Source organism: Leptopilina heterotoma, unplaced genomic scaffold, assembly GCF_015476425.1.
Source record: "Leptopilina heterotoma isolate Lh14 unplaced genomic scaffold, ASM1547642v1 Lhet_142, whole genome shotgun sequence".
Taxonomy (NCBI): domain Eukaryota; kingdom Metazoa; phylum Arthropoda; class Insecta; order Hymenoptera; family Figitidae; genus Leptopilina; species Leptopilina heterotoma.
The window spans coordinates 730,384-750,884 of NW_025110861.1; the positions used below are offsets into that span (position 1 = coordinate 730,384).

General features: G+C 30.9%; 1 protein-coding gene across 4 annotated transcripts in view; it reads right to left on the reverse strand.

The window, feature by feature from the left end:
• The window catches only part of LOC122498159 (mucin-4), a 94,005-nt gene that overhangs the window by 6,248 nt on the left and 67,256 nt on the right, over nt 1-20,501 (reverse strand). For 3 of the 4 annotated variants that reach the window (XM_043605771.1, XM_043605770.1, XM_043605769.1), the window contains exons 3-15: nt 10,786-10,968; nt 9,960-10,219; nt 9,480-9,734; nt 9,179-9,364; nt 8,846-9,108; nt 8,244-8,680; nt 8,018-8,140; nt 7,185-7,941; nt 6,811-6,987; nt 6,650-6,745; nt 6,529-6,573; nt 6,346-6,456; nt 5,678-6,227 (exon numbers count right to left, since the gene is read on the reverse strand). In XM_043605771.1, the coding sequence (XP_043461706.1) occupies nt 5,678-6,227; nt 6,346-6,456; nt 6,529-6,573; nt 6,650-6,745; nt 6,811-6,987; nt 7,185-7,941; nt 8,018-8,140; nt 8,244-8,680; nt 8,846-9,108; nt 9,179-9,364; nt 9,480-9,734; nt 9,960-10,219; nt 10,786-10,968 (3,443 nt within the window). Of the gene's footprint in view, nt 1-161; nt 3,055-5,677; nt 6,228-6,345; nt 6,457-6,528; nt 6,574-6,649; nt 6,746-6,810; nt 6,988-7,184; nt 7,942-8,017; nt 8,141-8,243; nt 8,681-8,845; nt 9,109-9,178; nt 9,365-9,479; nt 9,735-9,959; nt 10,220-10,785; nt 10,969-20,501 lie in introns of those variants that run through there. The other variant, XM_043605772.1, reaches the window with a different exon arrangement.

Sequence of the window (20,501 nt, forward strand, 5' to 3'; positions counted from 1 at the left end):
AATAAAAAGAGGCCAACCTCCGATTTTTAATTGTAATTTTTAATTGCAGAACTGTGATATTTTTTTTAGGATCAGCCTTAAATTTTTGTTTTTTAATGTGAAGAGGCGGTGTTGGTTAGAGAAGGGGAGAGGTTTTCGTAAATTGCTTTTGGAAAACTGACCTCACTGCCAGCTTCCTCCGCATCTTCCACGATTTTCGGTTCTGGATTTAAAGATAACTTCTTGCCCTTCCTGTTAATGAATTCCTCGTCTTTTGACGCGTCGTGCGTTCGAGTTTTAGGTCTCTTCCTCACGACTGTTCTGATTCTTTTAGGTGCTATTTGATTCTGATGATCGCCTACTTTTGAGAAACTTTGCACGGTTGTCGTTGACGGAGTAGTTACAGTTGAGAATTTTTTAGCACCTCTGTGAACTACAATACGTTTCCTGATTATTGGAGGACCCGTAGAAGTGCTCGTTCCTCTACTTGTAGTTGTCTCAATGGTTAAAGGTTTCGAGTCGTCTTTATTTCTCGTTAAATTCGTTTCGGGAGTTTCTACTTTTATCTTAACTTCGCTCTTCTTTAAAATAGTTTCAGTTGTTTCATGTTTCGGTTGAATTCTTTTTCTTTTTTTTAAAACACGTCGACGTTCAGTGGCTTTTGGATTTTTCAAAATAATTCCCTCCGTATGTTTCTTATTGGTTTTTGGTGTCACTTCTCTTTGATGGTCAATCATGAAATCATGATTAGAATCAATTTCGCTACTTCTTGATATAGTAGGTGGATTTTTATTTTTCGTCGAAACCGTGGACGTTGAATACTGATCCTGATTATTCACAGTTGTTCCGTATTCTTTTCTATCTGTTACGCTATTTCTATTTTCTAATTGGAGTGTTTCATTATGATTTATACTTTCCTGGTCCGAGTCAACTTTATCTAATTGCGAATCAAGGATATTTACTGCTGTCGAGAAATCAGGTTCTTCCGTTATTCTATATTCATCTATTAAATGAAAGTTTCCGAATTCTGGATCTGTTTCGGATTCTGGATCCAATTCGGTTATTTTATAGTTTGTCATTTGGTCTGTGAAATTTTCAACTGTAGGCGATTCGGTAAAAGAACTAATTGTAGAATCGTAGGGAATTGCTGTTGGGTTTGGATTAGTTGCAGATTCAAGAAGTGAAGGAGTTTCAGAATTTAAAGCTGAAGGTTCCGAATTTACGGACAGATCAGATTTCTTCGAAGTCACATCTGTATCAGCAGAGTATTCCAAAGTGTCTGTATCATGTGTAGAAAAATTTTCTCTTATCTTTGTTAATCGAATTCTTTTCGAAGAGTTGAAATCTTCATGGTTGTCATGTTCCTTAGGGACTGGTTTTCTTTTGATAATTTTCGTCCTTAAATGTCGTCGGGGACTGGTAATACGATTAGTAGTAGTTGCTGGAGTACTATAGGTATCCTCAAATGCAGTAGCTATTGTTGCCAACACTTCTGTTGTGGTTTTCGATAAGTCATCATTTCTCTCCGACAGTTCTAAATTCTTACCAGGGAAATTGATATCATCTTGTTGATTTGTATCGTAATGTAAATAATCGTTATTTACGTTAGGTAACTCAGTGTTTGATTCTCTATTCTCCAAAAGGGAATCTTCATCGAAATTATCTTCATTAGTATTTACGGTTGTTGCGAGGAATGTTTGATCGTAATTCAAACCCTCTTCTCCTATGTCAGGAGATATTTTTTCAACAATTGAGAATTCCTCATTATTCAAATTTACTTCCTCTGTATTAGATGATACTTTTTCATTATTTTCTGCTATGGAAGGTATTGTTTCAACATTAGATACATTTTCTTCAACACTAGGAGACATTTCTTCCTCGTTATATTCCGTTATATTTGAATTCATTTCATCGGGACCGGAAGTTAGGTTTTCAAATGTGAAATGCGGCATTTGGTTATTGCTCGACTCGGTAGATTGTAACGTTTTATAATCGTCACGAGTTGTTAAGATTTCCTCCGTACTTTTTGTGAGAAAAAATCCGCGAGGGTATTCAGTAGATGTTAAATCCACAGGAATGATACTTCTAGAAGTAATTATGCTGGCTGTAGTATCTGTAGTTTCGAATTTAATTTTTCTTCTAACGGGTCTTGTTTGAGAATTGGGAGATACTGCAGCTTGAGAAGATTTGATTCGAATTCGTCTTCTTCGAGTTCTTTCGTTATTTGTTGGAAGACTTTTTTCATCATTGGAGAGAAGTGTTATGTTTTGAACATGGGACGAATTTTGGTTCCATTCACTGGGTTGCATTCCTCTATAAGTAGCAGCGGATCTGTCAAGTTCAATCAGCTTTTCGTTTCCGTTAATTTGCTTTTCACTTTCTAGAATTTCTTCCTTCGTAGTTACTAAAGATAAATCATTGGTCAGAAGATTAGTTTCACCTGCCTTCTCTTTCAACTCTGAATTATCATCTTTTTCAAAAATGTTCGGATCGATGACTCTGATCTTCAACACTGTGTGAAGAATCGTTTTGTTGAAATTCTTCTGAGGAACACGCAAAAGGAGAAGGTTATTTGGATTTTGAACCTTGTCGTCTAGAATTTGAATGGGGATGTCAACAACTTCTTCATCCTCTTCATGTTCTGGGTATTTGGAAAAGCCTCGAGTTGAAATTAACGGTATTGGTGGTAATGACAATTGGGTATTTTTGTCATCCCCGTAGATATCGGAGTTTATTTCACTATGGTGAGCGATAAGTTGCTTCAGAGTTGGTAGTTGGAAACTCTCTAAACTGGCCATCTGAAAATGAAAATGAGAGTACATTTTAATCTCCTCAATATCTTCCTTCAGTCTTCCTCTCATTTCAATCATTTTCTTTCGTACTTCTCTTCATTCGTTCGTTTCTTCACCCACTGTCTGCTAGGGGAAGAGTAATATGTAATAGATGATGTGGAAGCTTTAGTAGTGTGATGTGTCCGGTCGCTAGCTTCTACGTTACTATAGTTCTACTTTGGAAAATAATGGATGATGATGTCGATGGCATATGTATTATGGTACACTTTTTTGTTTCTTAGAGACTAGATGTATCGTTATTGGCGACTATCCCTGCTGGAAGAGATAAGATTGTTGAAAACTGACTCGATTTCAATAGTTGACGATTCACCGGATGATTCGGTGGTGAATTTACCTCCGTTTTTCAAGAAAGCACTTTCAATCGGCAATGTTGATTTCTCAACACTCGCTTCCGTCGAATCGGGTCTAATTTCGTTTTGAGATTCATTCTTCAGTTTGTCTTTGGATTTTCGTTTCACCGAGAATGAGGTAGGATCTGGGGTAGTTTGAAAGGGAACGAATGAAGTGGACGTCAATTGTGAATATTTACGTCGAATTAGAATCTTTTGGCGTTCGGTCGTAGCTGACTCAACTACAGAAGTGACTAATCTCGTGATTTGTGGTTTGGAGGATGGAGTCGTCGAGTAGATGTCAACAAAATTTTGCAATTCGCTCTCTTCCTTATTTTTTGATTTCGAACCTCCACGTTGGGATTGTTGCTTCCGGAGATAAGCGTCCGCTACGTAGTCGAATTTCTTAGCTGGAATTAACGTTTCTGTTACACTTTGTTCAGTTACGCTGATTCTTTTTGGGAAAAATCGATTCTTATACTGTGTTTCGTCGTTGTCAGCAGTGCTGTTTTCGTCAATTTGTACGCGCACTCTCGGTTTTCGATAGATCGATAACGTTGACCTTAGACTGCTTTCACGATCATCTGATTTTTGCTCTGGTGCTGCTTCCACTGTTCTGGAATTCTGACGATATTCCGGTCTGCGATAAACAGGTCCTACTTTTTCATCGCCTTCGAAATTCATCGGTTGGGTATGCAGCAGAAGAACGGGATCTTCAGTAGATGCTTTTGGAGAAAAAGTTCTAACGGTATTGAAACTTTTCCAAAAGTCATCAGTACCGACAAAGGAAGAATTTGTTAACGTCTTCTTTCCATTCTCATTGTCATTTTCTTCTAAATTAATTCTTTGCTCGACTTGGGTCTTCGAACTTGGACGACGTCTTATAAATAAATTTTTTCTTCGTTTTGCAAGTGCCTCTGGATCGGCTTCTGTTGAGATACTTGGATTCGAAGTAGTTGCAGTTGGGAAACGACGAGCATTCGTTATTGCAGACGTTGGACTTGGTGTTCTTCGAGAGTACTTATAACGAGAATTTGGTGACTCGGTTGTTTTCGCCGGAAGTGGACTGGTTACTTCAAAGAGTGCTGAAGTTTCTGGGAATCTAGAATTTTCATAAGTATTGTAATTAAACGTAGACTTGAAATCATGAAAAGTTGTAAAATCATCTGGAATAGTGAGAGTAGTCGGCACTGTTGATGTCTGGTATGTATCAAAATATGTTGTTCTAGAATGTAAATCATCAGGGTTTGTCGAATCGTATTTTGTCGTTTGATCAAGTAGTGTCGTTTTTCCTTCTGTTGAATCAGTATAAAAATCCTTAAAGAAAGAAGTAGAATCGAAAATTGTACTAACTGGTTCCGTTGTGTAAAATTCGTTTAAAGTTGAAGGATAATCAGTACTTGATGGATATACAGTTTTTTCAATGTTTGGCGTTGTTGACTTATTCAGTTCCCTGAGTTGATCCTGATTGGTTTGTTTTTCGGTAGACGATTTTCCTTCTTGTACAGGACGTAGACGACGAATGACTTTTCTGTGCTTGTTGGGAAAATTGTCGGCTTCATTTCCAGCTGTAGATGTTTCCACTCCAGTTCTTCTCCTCAACAATATGATTCGTCTTCTTGAGCTCGTGGACTCTGTTGTCGATGACCTTCCCGATAATTCATTAGGAGTTGTAAATTTTCTTAAGTTCCGGGTCCTGGTAGGTTCTGCACTAACAGACGGATGTGTGACAGTGATACCAATATCAGTGGAATAGTACGGATGTATCGAGTTCAGTCCAGTCCATCCCCGGCTTTCATTCTTCTCCTCAGTAGACTTTGAATACGTTCCGGTTGTTTTGGCAAAATTATAGGACGAAGAAGGGGAGAAAAAAGTTTCTTCCTCTAATCTTGACGTGGAAGTTGTTTCACTGAGATCTCGGAAAGAAGCTTGAGCAGTCGAATCTTCAAATCTTCTTGAACCTTGTCGCGTTCTCGATCTAGGATCAACGCTTTCTGAATCCTTAAAAATTCTTATGTTCGTAATCCTTGAGGAAGCTTCTTCGACACTTTTTCCAGGTCGTCGGGATTTTCTACTCTGATCCTTTGGGGATGTATCAGTCGATATTCTGATAATGGAACTATCGTCCAATTCGTTTCGAGATCCACGTCCAATATTTGATTTCGAAGTTGGTCGTCTTCCTCTTCTTGATGATTGATTTCTGTTAGTAGTTGGGCTTGAAGTTGAAGTTCTGGGTCTAGATTTGTTATTAGTTCCGTCTGTGGGAATTTTTTCTCTTGATTTAAATCTAGAATTAGTTTCATTTGCAGGAGTTGTAGATGTTGATCTACCTCTTGTAGGTCCTCGAGTTCTACTCCTGAATCTACTGACTGGTGTGGAGTTATCCTGAAATCCATTATCGTCCCTGATTCTTTCGGAGACGTGACTCGAAGATTCCGTCGTGACTCTTGATCTTGCGCGACCTCGTGTTTGGTTTGTGTTGGACGACCGTGCAAAGTTTCTGGACGGTTTACTCACCTTGGACCTTGAGGAAGACGATGGAGTCGTGGAGTCCAAACTTGATGAAGTCACACTTGATCGAGATCTACCGCGGGTGAATCCAAAGGGTCTCGGTTGGGAAACAGCGGCGAAGATTTCTTTCGTTGTAGACTCGATGGGAACTGTCGAAGGACTGGTGGAGGGCGAAGTTGCCAATAGAATTTCAGTTGCTGATTCTTCGACGAGTTTTACATTCGCTGAATTTACTGAAGAATAGGATGGGGAAGGTGTTTTTGTACTGAATATAGACTCGTCGTGATTAGTAACTGATTGAGTTGTTGGGTTTTCTGTGGTTGTAATTGTGGTTGAAATTGTTGTTAAAGGGGTCGTTGATTGTGAAGACGAGGATGAACTCTGTGAGAAAGTCATTGATACGGTGTAAGGGAATGCTGAACTTCCAGGAGAGGAAGTTGTGTCCTTGAATGTGTTTAAATTTGTTTGGGTTTCTTTCGAATTAAATGGAGTATCTTCGTTTTCAATCTTTTCTTGTTTCTCTGTTGTGCTTCTAAAACGTTGAATACTGATGTACCTAAAATTATAATTATTATTAGAAATAAGTCAAAGTTTAACTCTTTGAATGATAATTGAATTTTGAATTATTTTTTTTCAGAAATGTCAGTCAATTTTTGATGATTGATTATATAAACCTGGATTTTGCGGATTCGTCGACTTTTTTATTAGGGAAAATGGTTCTCTTCGCGGACTTCTCGGTCTCAGTTGGACTTTGGAATTCGTCAAAATTATCACTGGTAGAGTTTCTGTAACAATGATAATTAGAATATCATTAGAATTCCAAAGATATGGTTATGAATTATTTTGATTAATACTACCTTTGTGTTTTTAATTCCTTGTTGTCTGCAACATTCTTTTCGGTTCTGCAAAAAGTAATTCTTATTTAGTAATTTCTTAAGTTTGATGTTTGAAATAAATTAAAGAATTTCTATATTATACCTTGTACTTAAAACAGGGAAACGTTGTCGAGGACCGAGTTGATCGACATCAACCTCATCTTCCTTTACGTTAACATCGTTACTATCTCTGCTAGAACTAATTAAACAGAATTAGTTAATTATTCAGATTACTGCGATTAATGATTCACATAGATAACGAACCTTGCAGCGACAGGACGATTCCGTCTAATATTGACGTAACTCGGAGTGACTCGTGGCAAAAGTATTTGCTCCTCAGGAGGATTGCTAATGCTTCTCTCTTCTGATGAAGCGACATCTGCGTTGTCATTTTTTTCTTCTTGATCCTCGTTTTCATCGATTCTCTCAGATGGAGAAGACCTTAAAAAGACAAAATTTTAAGTCTAAAAAATAATGGTGTTACGGAGAAGAACACCCTAAAGTTTTGTTGCAATAGTAAATCGGTTTTACTTTAATTTAACTATTTTTTAAGTGACAATTTTTTCTGCAATCATTGTCAGTGTTAGTATTTATTATCTTCTAATTTAAAAATGAAAATAAAATATTTTTACTCTTACCTGGATCTTTCTATGGTTGTGTATTGAGGTTTGTTAGTCCTCCTGAGACTTTTAACTTCGGGAAGATCATCGAGTCCATCGAATTGCGCTCGACCAGGTCCATTTGTGTAACCGATTCGCGGCCTCTTGCTCCTTTCACTTTCATCACTCGCTTTATTCTCAAGTGGTTTCGAAGATGTTCCAAAGAATCTGGAATTAACTTTAGACGCTTGCCTATTTAGAACACGTTCGTACAAGCTACGACTTATGGTAGCCGGAGTAACTTGTCCACTTCCAATTGTAGTACCGGACTGTCCTCCGGCAGGTTTCTCCTGCAAGAGAAGCTGTTTCTCGAGTTGCTCAATTCCTCCGGCTTTTTTAATTAAGTCAATCAACTCCTTGATCACTCGTGGATCCTCTTCTTCTGCAATATCCAACGGCTTTTCTGGACTTTCTTCATGTTTGTGAATTGTCGTTGCTGCTGTTGTTGTTTTTACGGAGGGAGCGGTCGTAGAACTCGGTCTGTTTCTACTAATTGTTTTATAAAGAAGGGGTTTAGCTGTTGTTGTTACAACTTCTTCCTCTTCCTCCTCCTCATCATCTTCGTATTCGTATTCCTCTTCTGGCTCAGGTTTTTCCGTTGTCGTTCGACGAGTTGTTGATCTAGTCGTTGTTGTCGGTGCTTTTGTTGTTGTTAATTCACTTGTTGATTTTACTTTTGGGCAAACAACATTACGAGGGTAATCACAAGAGTCAGCACCTTTGTTGAAAACCAAACCTAGTAATCAAAGAGAACTTGATTATAACCCCTTGAAAAATCAATGGAGAGTTAATAATTTAAGAAAAATAGTTACCAGAGGGACAAGTAAATTGATGAGCAACAACTCCAAGACCACTGGGTCCACTGTCTAAGCACCAGAAATATTTCTTACAATCTCGTGGATGGGGGAAGAAACCTTCATCTTCGCACTTGAAATCTGAAAATTATTTACGCAATTAGATAATTTTCATCCACCAATCAATTTTTGTACCCATTAATTCTTTTGTGTTGTAAATTGATTATTTAAGGCTGAAACTCACCGCTTCCTGGATCTGGAGTTGTTGGTGGTTCCGGAGTAGTTAACTTATTATTAACAGATTCTTCGACCTTGGAATTTTCCGCCAATTTATTGTCTCGATTTTTTTGTTTCCTACGAGCTCTACTTTCTGCTGTTTGGATTCTAGGACGATTCTTGATGAGTCTTGCCCTCGTGGGTTTCTCGCTGGCTCTAACAAAATTTCTATCATCTTCTTCATCGTCATCCAAAATGTCTTCATCATCTTCGTCATTTTGCGAGGCTCGCGTGCTGGATCTACTTTTAAATTTTAGGGAACTAGTCCTTTTTCTAGAAGGAGCTTCAGTGGTACTCGTTCTTCGATTTGCAGATGAGTATTGCCTTCCCGATGAATTACTTTGGCTTGACTGAGTTCTTGTTGGCTTTCTGAGTGACGGCTTTTCTTTCGCTTCTTCCTGTTTGCTAAAGTTCGATAACAACTGTTCATTAATATCAATATAACTAATTTAATATCAGTCTATTAAATTATGAAAAGATAATTAAAATTTTGAATAACATTAAAATTAATCCTGTATTAAAGGGTAATTAATATATATTTAGTTACTAAGTGAAGGTAGAAATACTTACGAGCTGCCAGCGAGAAGAGCTTCTTTCGCAGCTTCAATTAGTGGATAAGGACGACCATGACATTTTCCTCGGAAGTCATCATTGTCAATGGACCAAAACATAATTCCTCCGAGTTTCTTCTCATTTACATATTGAGCTTTCACCCGAACAATATTTTCATCATCATAACCAACCCATTGATTTTCCTTAAAAGCATAGGGTCCCATAGCTTCCGGATTTGGTTGCACCACTTCCCATTCATCTTTTTGGACGTTTTCACAAATCTAATAATTATAAATTTTATTTATTGAAAACCTTTATTGCCGTTTGATAAAAAAGATCTAAAATACACACCTCATAATAGGCCAAATATCCCTTTTCCCTAGTGGCATCTCCTTCATTTCCGGGACCATCAGCCGGAGATCCAATATCCGTTGAATCTTCATTGAAAAGTGTGTACGATCTGCCGTAAGTAGGGATGCCGAGTACAATTTTCTCAGAACTGGCGCCTTGCTTAATGAGATGATTAATGGTAAATTCCTGCAAATTAAGAAGATACTTTTAATGATCCTTCGCACTTGTGTTTTCACGAGACTTTCACGCTTTCTTTTGAAATTAGCGGTACAAATTAGTTATGAATATTAAAATGACTTACGATCGTTAATTCTGTATCGTAATTGTACTCATTATCCTCCTCGAGAGGATAAAGGGGAGAATGATGATTAACAGCGGGCTCGAAGGCTGAATGATAATCGTATGATAAAAGATTTATAAAATCAAGATTGTCATTCAAACGCGGCACATCGTAACCTTTGTCTATGTATTCAATCCCAGCTGGCATCGCCATTGTAATTAATAATCTGGGACGTCCCGTCTTTAAAGATTCTCTCTCGAATTGTTCCCGAAGTTCCTTCATCGTAAAAGTTTTGTTTATTAGTAAAAGATATAATTAATAACTAATAAGAATTACAAATTGAATTAATTGCTTGAATAAGAAATCTTAATAAAAATTTTAATCTTTATAAAAAATGACGTAAAAAGAAGTAAAAAATTGACGTAAAATAATTTTTGTCTTAATGATTTAAATTTACGGCAGATTGTATATTAACGTAATTGAGGAAAGTGAAAAAAGCACCTCAACGAGAATCGCGTAGTTTTCTTTGTCTCGCGGTTTGCCACCATCTCTAAATGCAGGATATTCCCAGTCAAGATCAAGGCCATCAAAGTGATTTTGCCTCAAAAATTTCACACAGTTTTTCACAAATTCTTTCCTTCGGTGCGCGTCAGCGACCATTGGTGAAAACCTGCTGGATCCTTCATTCCAACCACCGATCGCCAGGAGCGTCTTCAGGTTCTTGTTGTACGTTTTGAGACCGGTGAACTTTGCGTAACCACCTTCGGGTTAAATGTGCAAATATAAAATGTCATATTAAACAAGAATTCTTCGTTTTCACAATATTATTGCATTTTACCATTTCATAGAAGGTTTCTTGCTCTAGGCAAGAATTAATTTCTTCTTTACCTTTTTCTTTAAAGATTTTATTAAATTTCAATATATGTCTTTAAATTTATTTTCTCTTGATGTGTGTAACTTTTACAAGAAAATAGTAATTTGAATTTAATATAACAATATAAATAAATTTAATATAAATTATTATAATTTATCATAAATTAGTTAGAAATTAATATAAATATTTTATTTAATTTACAATTAACCCTTTAAAAATGGTTTAAAACTCGTCCGCCATATTGGATCCACCATTTTTGTTTCTTTAAAACCAACACTGGATCATAGAATAGTTTAATGTATGCCGCAAAGGGTTAAAAATTTAAATACCAAAATGAAAATTATCACTTTAATTGGAAAAGAACATAAAAAGTAAAGAAGAAAGATAAATAAAGTTGCAAAAGAGAAAGCAAATAATCGTAAGAAATTAACTTAAAATTAATTTGTCAATTACCTTTTTCGATGTCCTGATATTTGTCAAAAGGTTTTAACGTATTATCCTTGGTAAATCCACCAAATGCATAAATTAAGTGAGTACAGAGATAAGGATTAATGTTTTGTGGTGAAAATTTTGCAGTCCCTGGCCTGTACACTGACCAATTTGTGTAATAACAAACGACCCTTTTTTCTGCGTTACCTGAAAGAATGAAATAAAAAATCCACATGAGAGTTTGAACAGTTTTAAGAAATTTTATTGAAAATGTTTTCTTTTAACTTAAATAGTTATGTTTTATTTGAAACATATTTAAAAACATTTTTTGAGAATAATTTTTTAACATTCTCTTTTATTACATTCTCAGTACATGAGAAGATAATTTTAATATCACTTTTACTTCAGTAGAAGGTATCTTTGAATATGTTGTAAGAGTAAATCTGTTTCAAGCAAATTTTTTCTAATATTAAAATAATGTAATAAACGCTGAAGGAAGGTAATAAAATTAGTGTCAGGAGAGTTATTTATAGACAACTCTTTAAATATATAAATTAGTGAAATTTCACTGATTCACATTGTATATTATATGCTAATTGGAATTAGTGTTAGGTCTCAGAAACAATAATCATATATGAGAAAACTGACTTTCGTACATGTTTATAATTCCGCTTGACGATGTATATATTAATTAATAAATGAAAGTAGCTTTTATAAAATGTTCGCACAAGAAGAATGTTTTTTATAATCGTCCTATATTGAATGTATACTATGTGTAAGATGTAATTATAAAAGTTGATAAAATTTAAAAAAGATCCAGAAAGCGATTTTATAACTACAAGAACGAACGGAATGTCCAGAATTTTAATAGGAAACATTATTTAATCAAGAGAAAAGTTATTTTCTGTAAAGGTTTTTATCTACAGAGTAGGTGCTCAAGGACAGCAATTTTTACTGTACGTCAATCAGGTAATTAAAAGGCAAAGTAATTTATATACAATTTATGTAAAATATAAATTAAATAATAAATGTTTAATAGGAATTTGTGGGATACAAGTGCTGTGAATAGGTTATAGGTCTCAGGCTGATAGAGCTTTTTAATTAATGTACTTTAAATATTTGATTAGCAGTTTCCCTTCAATTGTCATTATTCATATTTTTATTGTATTATTTTTAATGTTGAAATAAGTGATTCAAATTGAGATTTATACATCATTATTACATATTTATATCCTCTTCAACATAAAAATTAATTTTATTTTAAATTTACGTACTTTTGATTTATCCTACGGGGTAAAAGCCAGTTTTTTTGAAAAAAGGTTCGTGAAGTCCGTAATTTAATTAAAAAATGACGAAATTAAATTATTTTCAAAAATAACAAAATTTTTATCAGGAATTCAATTATTTTTAAAAATTACCATAAAATTATTCGCAAAAATTCTATTATTTTTCCAAACTATTAACAAAGTTCTTGAATTCAATTATTTTTCTAAATAACAAAATTCTTAGTAAGAATGCAATGATTTTTATAAAGAACAAAATTCTTAGTGGGAATTGAATTATTTACAATTTTTTTTTATAAAATTCTTCAAAGAAATTCAATTATTTTCAAAAATAACAAAATTTTTATGAGGATTTCAATTATTTTCAAAAATTTCATAAAATTCTTCGCAAAAATTCTATTTATTTTCCAAACTTTTAATAAACTTCTTGACAAGAATTTAATTATTTTTCTAAATTCTAAATAACAAAAATCTTAGTAAAAAATCAATGATTTTTATAAAAAAACAAAATTTTTAGTAGGAATTAGATTACCTATTTAAATTTTTTTTTACAAAATTTTTCGAAGAATTTCAATTATTTTTAAAAATAACAAAATTTTTGTCAGGAATTCAATTATTTTCAAAAATAACAAAATTTTTAGCAGGAATTCAATTATTTTCAAAAAGTTCATAAAATTCTTTACAGAAATTTAATTATTTTCAAAAATAAGAATTTAATTATTTTCAAACATTTCATAAAATTCTTGGCGAAATTTTAATTATTTTCAAAAATAACATAATTTTTATCAGAAATTCAATTATTTTTAAAAATTACCATAAAATTCTTCGCAAAAATTTTATTATTTTCCAAACTTTTAATAAAGTTCTTGACAAGAATTTAATTATTTTTCTCAATAACAAAATTCTTAGTAAGAATTCAATGATTTTGATAAAGAACAAAATTCTTAGTAGGAATTAAATTATTTAAATTTTTTTTTTACCAAATTCTTCGAAGAAATTCAATTATTTTCAAAAATAGGTATCAAAATTTTTAGCATGAATTTAATTATTTTTAAAAATTTCGTAAAATTCTCGTTAAAATTCTAATTATCTTTATATAAATAATAAAATTCTTTTCCGAAATTCAATTATTTTCAAAAATTTTAATCAAGTTCTTGGAAAAATTTCAATTATTTTCAAAAATAACAAAATTTTTATCAGGATTTCAATTATTTAAAAAAATTTCATTATATTCTTCACAGACATTTAATTATTTTCAAAAATAACAATATTTTTTAGCAGAAATTTAATTATTTTCAAAAATTTCAAATAAAGTTCTTGGAAAGAATTCAATTATCTTTTCATAAATAACAGAATTCTTCCCAAAAAATTAATTTTTTTTTAAAAATTACATTTTTAACAGGAATTCAATTATGTTTTTAAATTTTCATAAAATTCTTTACAGAAATTCAATAATTTTCAAAAATTTTAATAAACTTCTTTGAATTCTCGTAGAATTTTCTAAAAAAATTGATTTAAAAATGAATTTCAGTTAAAATTTGAGATAATAATTGAATAATATTAAAAGAATTGTAGCGTGAATTTTTAGCAATTATTGAATTTTATAAAAAGTTTGCAAATTAGAATTTTAAGAAAATTTTAATTTTTTGTACTGTTAACCAATAATTCTGTATAATTAATTTTTTTTTTTGAAAAAGTTTAATTGAATTTTTTATTTTCTACAATATATTTAATTGAAGAATTTCCGAATAATCGAAATTTCACGTAAAATTGTATTGTCGAGAAATGGATTTGAAAATTGTCAAAAAATTTTTTTTTTTTTTTAAATTATTAAAATTTAGAGAAGAATTTTGGTTAAAAATTGTAGAAAATAATAATTGAATTGAAATGTTGAAAATAATTTTGAAAAAGTTGCAGTAAAAATATTCTTATAATGTAAAGTAACGATTATATCACACGATTATTTTTAATTATTAGAAAACATGAATATATATTACTCCGAGTGGAAGATATAATATAAATATATAATATAATATAAAAAATTAATGTTTTAAAAATTATTTTAAAATATAATCGAATTTTTGAAGAATTCTAAAATTTATAACTATAAGTTTGCGGAAAATAATTGAAGTTTAGAAGAATTTATAATTGAAGTTATTTTAATAGGAAAAAAAAACATTTTTGATGAAAATCAGGAAAATGTCAGACTGTCAGAGAAATACAGAATGAAATTATTATGAATTTTGTGAATCGTCTAAAATAAGTTTTTCAGCAGCCAAATTTAATTTTTCGATAGTAGTTAATTTTTTATTACTTTTTTCTGTTTTAAAGCTATTTTTTGCTATCTTTTAAAAAAAAATTGTTGAGTACAAAGCCTGTAAAGATACTTTGCCAGAATCTTCTCTTGTTTTGTAAAATGAAAAAAAAATTATATAAAAAGTAAAACATTTGACAAAAATTAATTTTAGCCGTTGCCCATCCAGACATTTAACTGAACAGACTAATGGATGTTAATGATTTTGTTTTAAGAAATAATAGTATTCACTATTTTTAATTTTTTAATTTATTGCCTGAAGTTAGGTTACCCTTTCATTTTTGTCAGCGACAGAATCTATTATTTTTTAAATTTATTTTCAAATTATACTATTATAATAGAATTAGCTTTTTGTTGTTTATAGTAGTAGTAGCAGATTTCGCACACGACGCGTCATCGTAAATATGGCCTGGAGAAACTGTGCCTTGGAGAAATTGAAACACGATGATAAACTTTCATTCTTCCCTCGCGAAAAAATATCAAAACATTTTGATTCAATTAGAACCCTTTAAATTATACTATAAAATACATATTGGCTTCTAACTCACATGCACTCCGCAGATGTAGAACTAATAGGGATTACAAATTTGCCTATATAGAGGTCAGAGCGGCTCTATTATGTAATACGTCTTTTCCTTTTTGAATCTCAAACATCTTGCTTAATGATATATGCTAATTCATCAATGGAATGAATTAGAATCAACTTTTTAAAAGAATGAGTTTTAAAAAAGAATTTTTAAAAATTATGTAAGTGAAACAATTTATGAAACTAATGCTTTCGAAAGTATTTTTTTTTTTTAATTTTCTGTTCATTTTATAATAATAAATTTGGACATATATTTACAATTTACTTTCGCCGAACTATAACTATTCGCTGTTAGTTTCTCGATGTACGCTTTATATAAATGTCGTTTGACATGAATGTTAATTTTAACAGTCTGAACATGTGTCTAGTCTCAGACCATTCGCTGCCGCATTATAGCGTTGTAATTGAAACTCAAACACTGCAAAAAAAAGATGTTTTAAAAATGTTTCGCTTGAAGACGCTTATAAATGTTTTTTTTTCTTCAGAAAAGTGTTCTCGATACAGACGTAACTATAAGCGTTCGTCTCTAAAGCTGTTTTTACGTTAGACATTTGTTTTCAAAAATTGACCTCGGATTCGTAATTAGTGACTACGAAAACCCCTTATAGAAGTTATTTTTATGAACGTAGCTCGAATTTTTAACTTTTCATCCGACATATTGGATCCGCCTTTTTGTATTTTTAAAAACTGACATCGGATTCGTTATCAGTGACCCCAAAAACCCCTGAGTAGCAATTTTCATAAGCTTAGCTTGAATTTTTTAATTTTGTCCGCCATATTGGATCCGCCATTTTGTATTCTTAAAATGTGACATCGAATTCGTTATAAGCCGTATGGGAAACCCCCGAGTAGTTATTTTCATGAGATAAGCTCGAATTTTTTAATTTTGTCCGCCATATTGGATCCGCCATTTTGTATTTTTAAAATGTGACATCGAATTCGTTATAAACCATACGGGAAACCCCCTGAGTAGTTATTTTCATGAGATAAGCTCGAATTTTTTAATTTTGTCCGCCATATTGGATCCGCCATTTTGTATTTTCAAAAACTGACCTTGGAATCTAATGAAGGTTTAAAAATAACTTTAAATGTAAGGCATCTGTAAAATGTACTATACAGTGTTTGTAAATACAATAAGAAGTGGAATACAGGTTTCGATAATAAATCAATTTAAAAAAATAAATGGTATATCTAATGATGATCTTCTCAGTTTAGTTTTTTTTAACCTTTTTACAGAACCAGATTCACTATTAGCCAAGGTCATTGTTTTAATTATCATCATTATAGTTATGTCATTGTCAATCTTCCGTTGTTGAAAACATTCTACATATAAAGGATAATATACTATTTGATTATATTTAAAACGAGAGTTAAATATAAACAAAAAAAAAAAAACAGTTTCACTTTCCTTTTGTAGTAGGTGATCGAGTCACCTATATACTTGGACATTCTTGAATATATACATATATATTTGTAAGCTTTCACCTGTTAAAATCGTCATCTGTAAGGTCATGGTAAAAGGCATTATATTGAAACCCAATTTAAAGTTCATGCACCTGAGGATGCAGAGAATATTTCATCAGATGAGATTAGAATGTGTTTACGGAAATAATATTTATATTCATATATGTGTATATATATATACATTTCTCCTCGACTATAAAAGAAATTCTCATTCACTCTCAACATACAATTTCCATAAAATTTCTCTCTCTAAACTATACTGCGATATTTATAATGAAGATCTTGATTGGATCGGGATTTTTTTTTTTAATGAAAAATTTGACATTGTTATGAAAAACAAAGTATTCGAATATATATGTCTGTAAAATTTTATAAAATGAAAATGAAAGTATTGTAAAATTATTCTTTAGTAACTTTGAACTATTTAGATTATATGATCAAAATTTGGAACATTTTAGAAAATTTTATCGCAATTTGAAAATTGCAAGATTGTGATCAAAATTTGGAACATTTTACAGAATTCAATCCCTATTTGAAAATTACAAGAATCAGAAGTTTTAGAGTACAAGAAAAAATGTAAAAAAATATTTTCGTTTTGTGTATATTTTCATCAGAATTCTGTAGGAACATATAAAATACAGACAAGTTGGACTCTCTATGAGTATTTCGTATTCAGATTATGATGGTAAAGGAAAAATGAACGTAGTACAAAAAGTTTTTTTAGACTCCTATTAAGATATCACCAGTAAGTTTATTAAAATTGTTAATCATGCAAATAAAATAAAAAAAAAAAAATTCAATTTGATAAAATTAAATGAACGATTCCACTTGAAGTAATAAAGGTAAAAAAATAATTATATTTGGCATCATAGGCAAATCCTCAGAACTTTAAACTTATTAGTTTATTACTAACATGATTTTATTTAAATTTATACATTTTTGTAAGGCACATATGTAATTTCACTTAAAATAGGTCAATCTACACTGAGATAAAAAAATTGTGTCATATATTTAAAAAAGAAGTATGCCGCTTAGAAATGTTAAGTACCATCAATCTTATATATTAAGTTAAAAATGCACTGAAAATTCCAAAAATAAATTACTTATAAATCCAGACTTCAATTAAAGATTCAATCTTTATGATACTTATTCCTATTCTTACGTAGTTTAATATGTATATACATTGACTAATTTCAAGCAATAGTAATTAGGTACACTATTGAATTAATATTAATTATTATTAATAATTAATATTATTAACTATTAAATTACTATTAACCTAAGTTTCTTAAAGATGACCACTATCTTGTTTTCATGGTCTAGAATAATCTATAAAATATACCCACAAAAATCACGGTTTTCTGCATTTTTTGCATTTTTTCTTGTCAGTAAATATTCAAAATATCAAAAAAAATACTTTAATCAGAAGCTGTCGATTTCAATTAAATATATTTTTCATCCGCTTTTATCATTTTTTACAAAAAACTGATTTTTTTAAAACTAATTATTTTGCATTTTTTAAAAAATGTAAAAGAAACTACAAAGCGTCACGAAAAGGACCAAAATGACTAATTATTGGATTTATTATTAAATTAGAGTTGTATTCATTATTATAAATATAGGAAAAGCACACTTCAAATTCGTATTTTTCAACTTTCGTAATTCTTATATAACAAAAGCTTAAAATTATAAACTTTTATTAGATTTTGCCAAATTGGATGACTGTCATCACAATATTAGATTTACAATCTAAAATTATTGATTTCTGATAAAAAGTTCTATAATCAGCCACTCCGATTATTTTTAAATGACAAATTTCATAAAAATCTAATAATTTTTTCTCAAAATTTTATCCACCATATTTGATGTACCATATTGGATTCACTACGATAACGAACCTGACATCAATTTTTCAAAATTTAAAACAAAAGATCTAATATGACTGATTCTATCTAATATTGGCTAATGTCGCCGATTTTGAATTTGAAGTCAGAATTTAAAAATTCAAAATGGAAGATCCAATATGGCGAACGAGAATATTAAAAATCTAACGGATTTGCTTCAAATTTTGCTACTCGAGTATGTTTTGGTTTCCTAATTTTCAGTAAATTGTTGACTTCATATAAAATATTGTCTTAGGGAACGTTCATAAACTACGTAGAACGTCTAGGGGGAAGGGAGGGGGTCAAGCAATTGTCTACCATAAGAGGAAAAAATGGCGCTAATACATGTAATTTCGTCCACGTGGGGGGATGGGGGGGGGTTAAAATTTCCAAAAAATTTGTCTACGTAGTTTATGGAGGTTTCCTCAAGGGTTTTTATCGTTAAATTAATCAAATTGTTTTTTTAAAAAAATTTTCGCTAAACTGGATCCATTTCAAGGAAACGCTATTGATTAAAAATTTTTTTTTCCGTCATATTGGATCTGCCATTTTGAAATTTGACGAGTTAAAGAAAATCTAATTAAAGATTCGAATTCAGTGTAAACAAATACGTTAAAGTATACGTGGTCTTACTTTTCCGTGTTCAAATGTTGACTTAAAGTTTTCCTCAAAAATTGCATAGTCAGTTAATTCTAATCACATTTCACTATTTGTTACTTCGAAAACAGTAGGTTATGAAGTTTCAAAAAAAAATCTATAATGTTTTCTAAATTTGATCCGCCATATTATGAATCGGCCATTTTGAAAAATTTTAATTAAAATTTTAATTTTTAATGTAGATTTATAAATTCAGCGACATTAAGAACACTAAAATATCAAATTGCTTTTAATTTTAATGATGCGTTTAAAATTTGTATCTATTTAAAGAAATTTATTTACATTGAATAATTAACTATTGATAGAGGTAGTGTGTTTTAAAAATGAATCAAGAGTACGAATATGTGTAGTGGCATTAAATGTGCTTGCAAACATACTGAATTCAGATAAAAACTTTTAGAATAGAATTAAAAAAGATGAAAGTCAGAAAACTAACTGTAGACTGTAATATAGGGTTTTATTGTTATAAATCAAAGTTCCTCTTTGTCACTGACGATTGACCATGATAAGATCGAAATAACAAAGAAAAAAGCAATTTTTCTAATCCTCCTATTAGATTTCTTTTAGGGCGATACTAATTGTTATAGAAAAATTATACAACTAAAAGGCCATATTCTATTTTTACAACGACAATACTTCACTTAAAAAAAATTATTTTTACTTTTATTTCTTACAACCTATTCACGTTTTTAGGAAAATGTTAATAGTTTTAGATGCGAGATAGTTTCACATTTTACTTACGGAAACAATCGTAACTAAAATATTTTGACGCATAAGGAAAATTGTTTATTTTTTTACGCTAAAAGTTAAATATTCTGTTGTATAATAATAATAATAATATTCTGTTGTATAATAATAATAATTTTCTTTTAGAAGAATAATAAAATTTACACACCATTTTTTATTGTTTAATGTTTCATAAATATAATTCAATAATAAAATTCTTCATTTTTGTCCTGAAAATTGTCATCTTTTGATATTGTACTTTTTTGGCCCTTTTGGGACGACGAGAAAAGTTTTTTACCATCACCGTTTTTGGAAAAGAAATCATGTAAATTCAAATAAATAAACAAAAAACAACACTACAATAAAAATTTAAAACAGAAAAAAAAAATTTTTCATTTTTTAGCTAAATAAAAGCTTTTCAAAAAAAAATTAACCATTTATCTTTAAAATTAACCAAAGAATAAACCAAAGAAAGAATTAACCGAAAAAAATAAATAAAATAAAAAATGAAACATTGCGAAAATATCGGAAAACTAGAAAATTAAAATAAATTTTGTTTAGGAAAAAACTTGTGATCGATTTAAACATCAAGAACATCTTTTAATAATGATGATGTTCTTATTCATTATAATTTTCTCTTATGGTTATATTAGTATAACCAAAAGACATCTGGTGAGTGGAAATTTCTACTCTAAGGAAGGCGTGCCGTACTAAGAAAGGCCGTTACTCCTTAAAACGTCAGTAGTCCCAACTATATAATATGCATTTCTGACTTTGAATAAGCAGGCATTCATTAATATAAGCAAATCTCTTAAATCTGGCAGTGA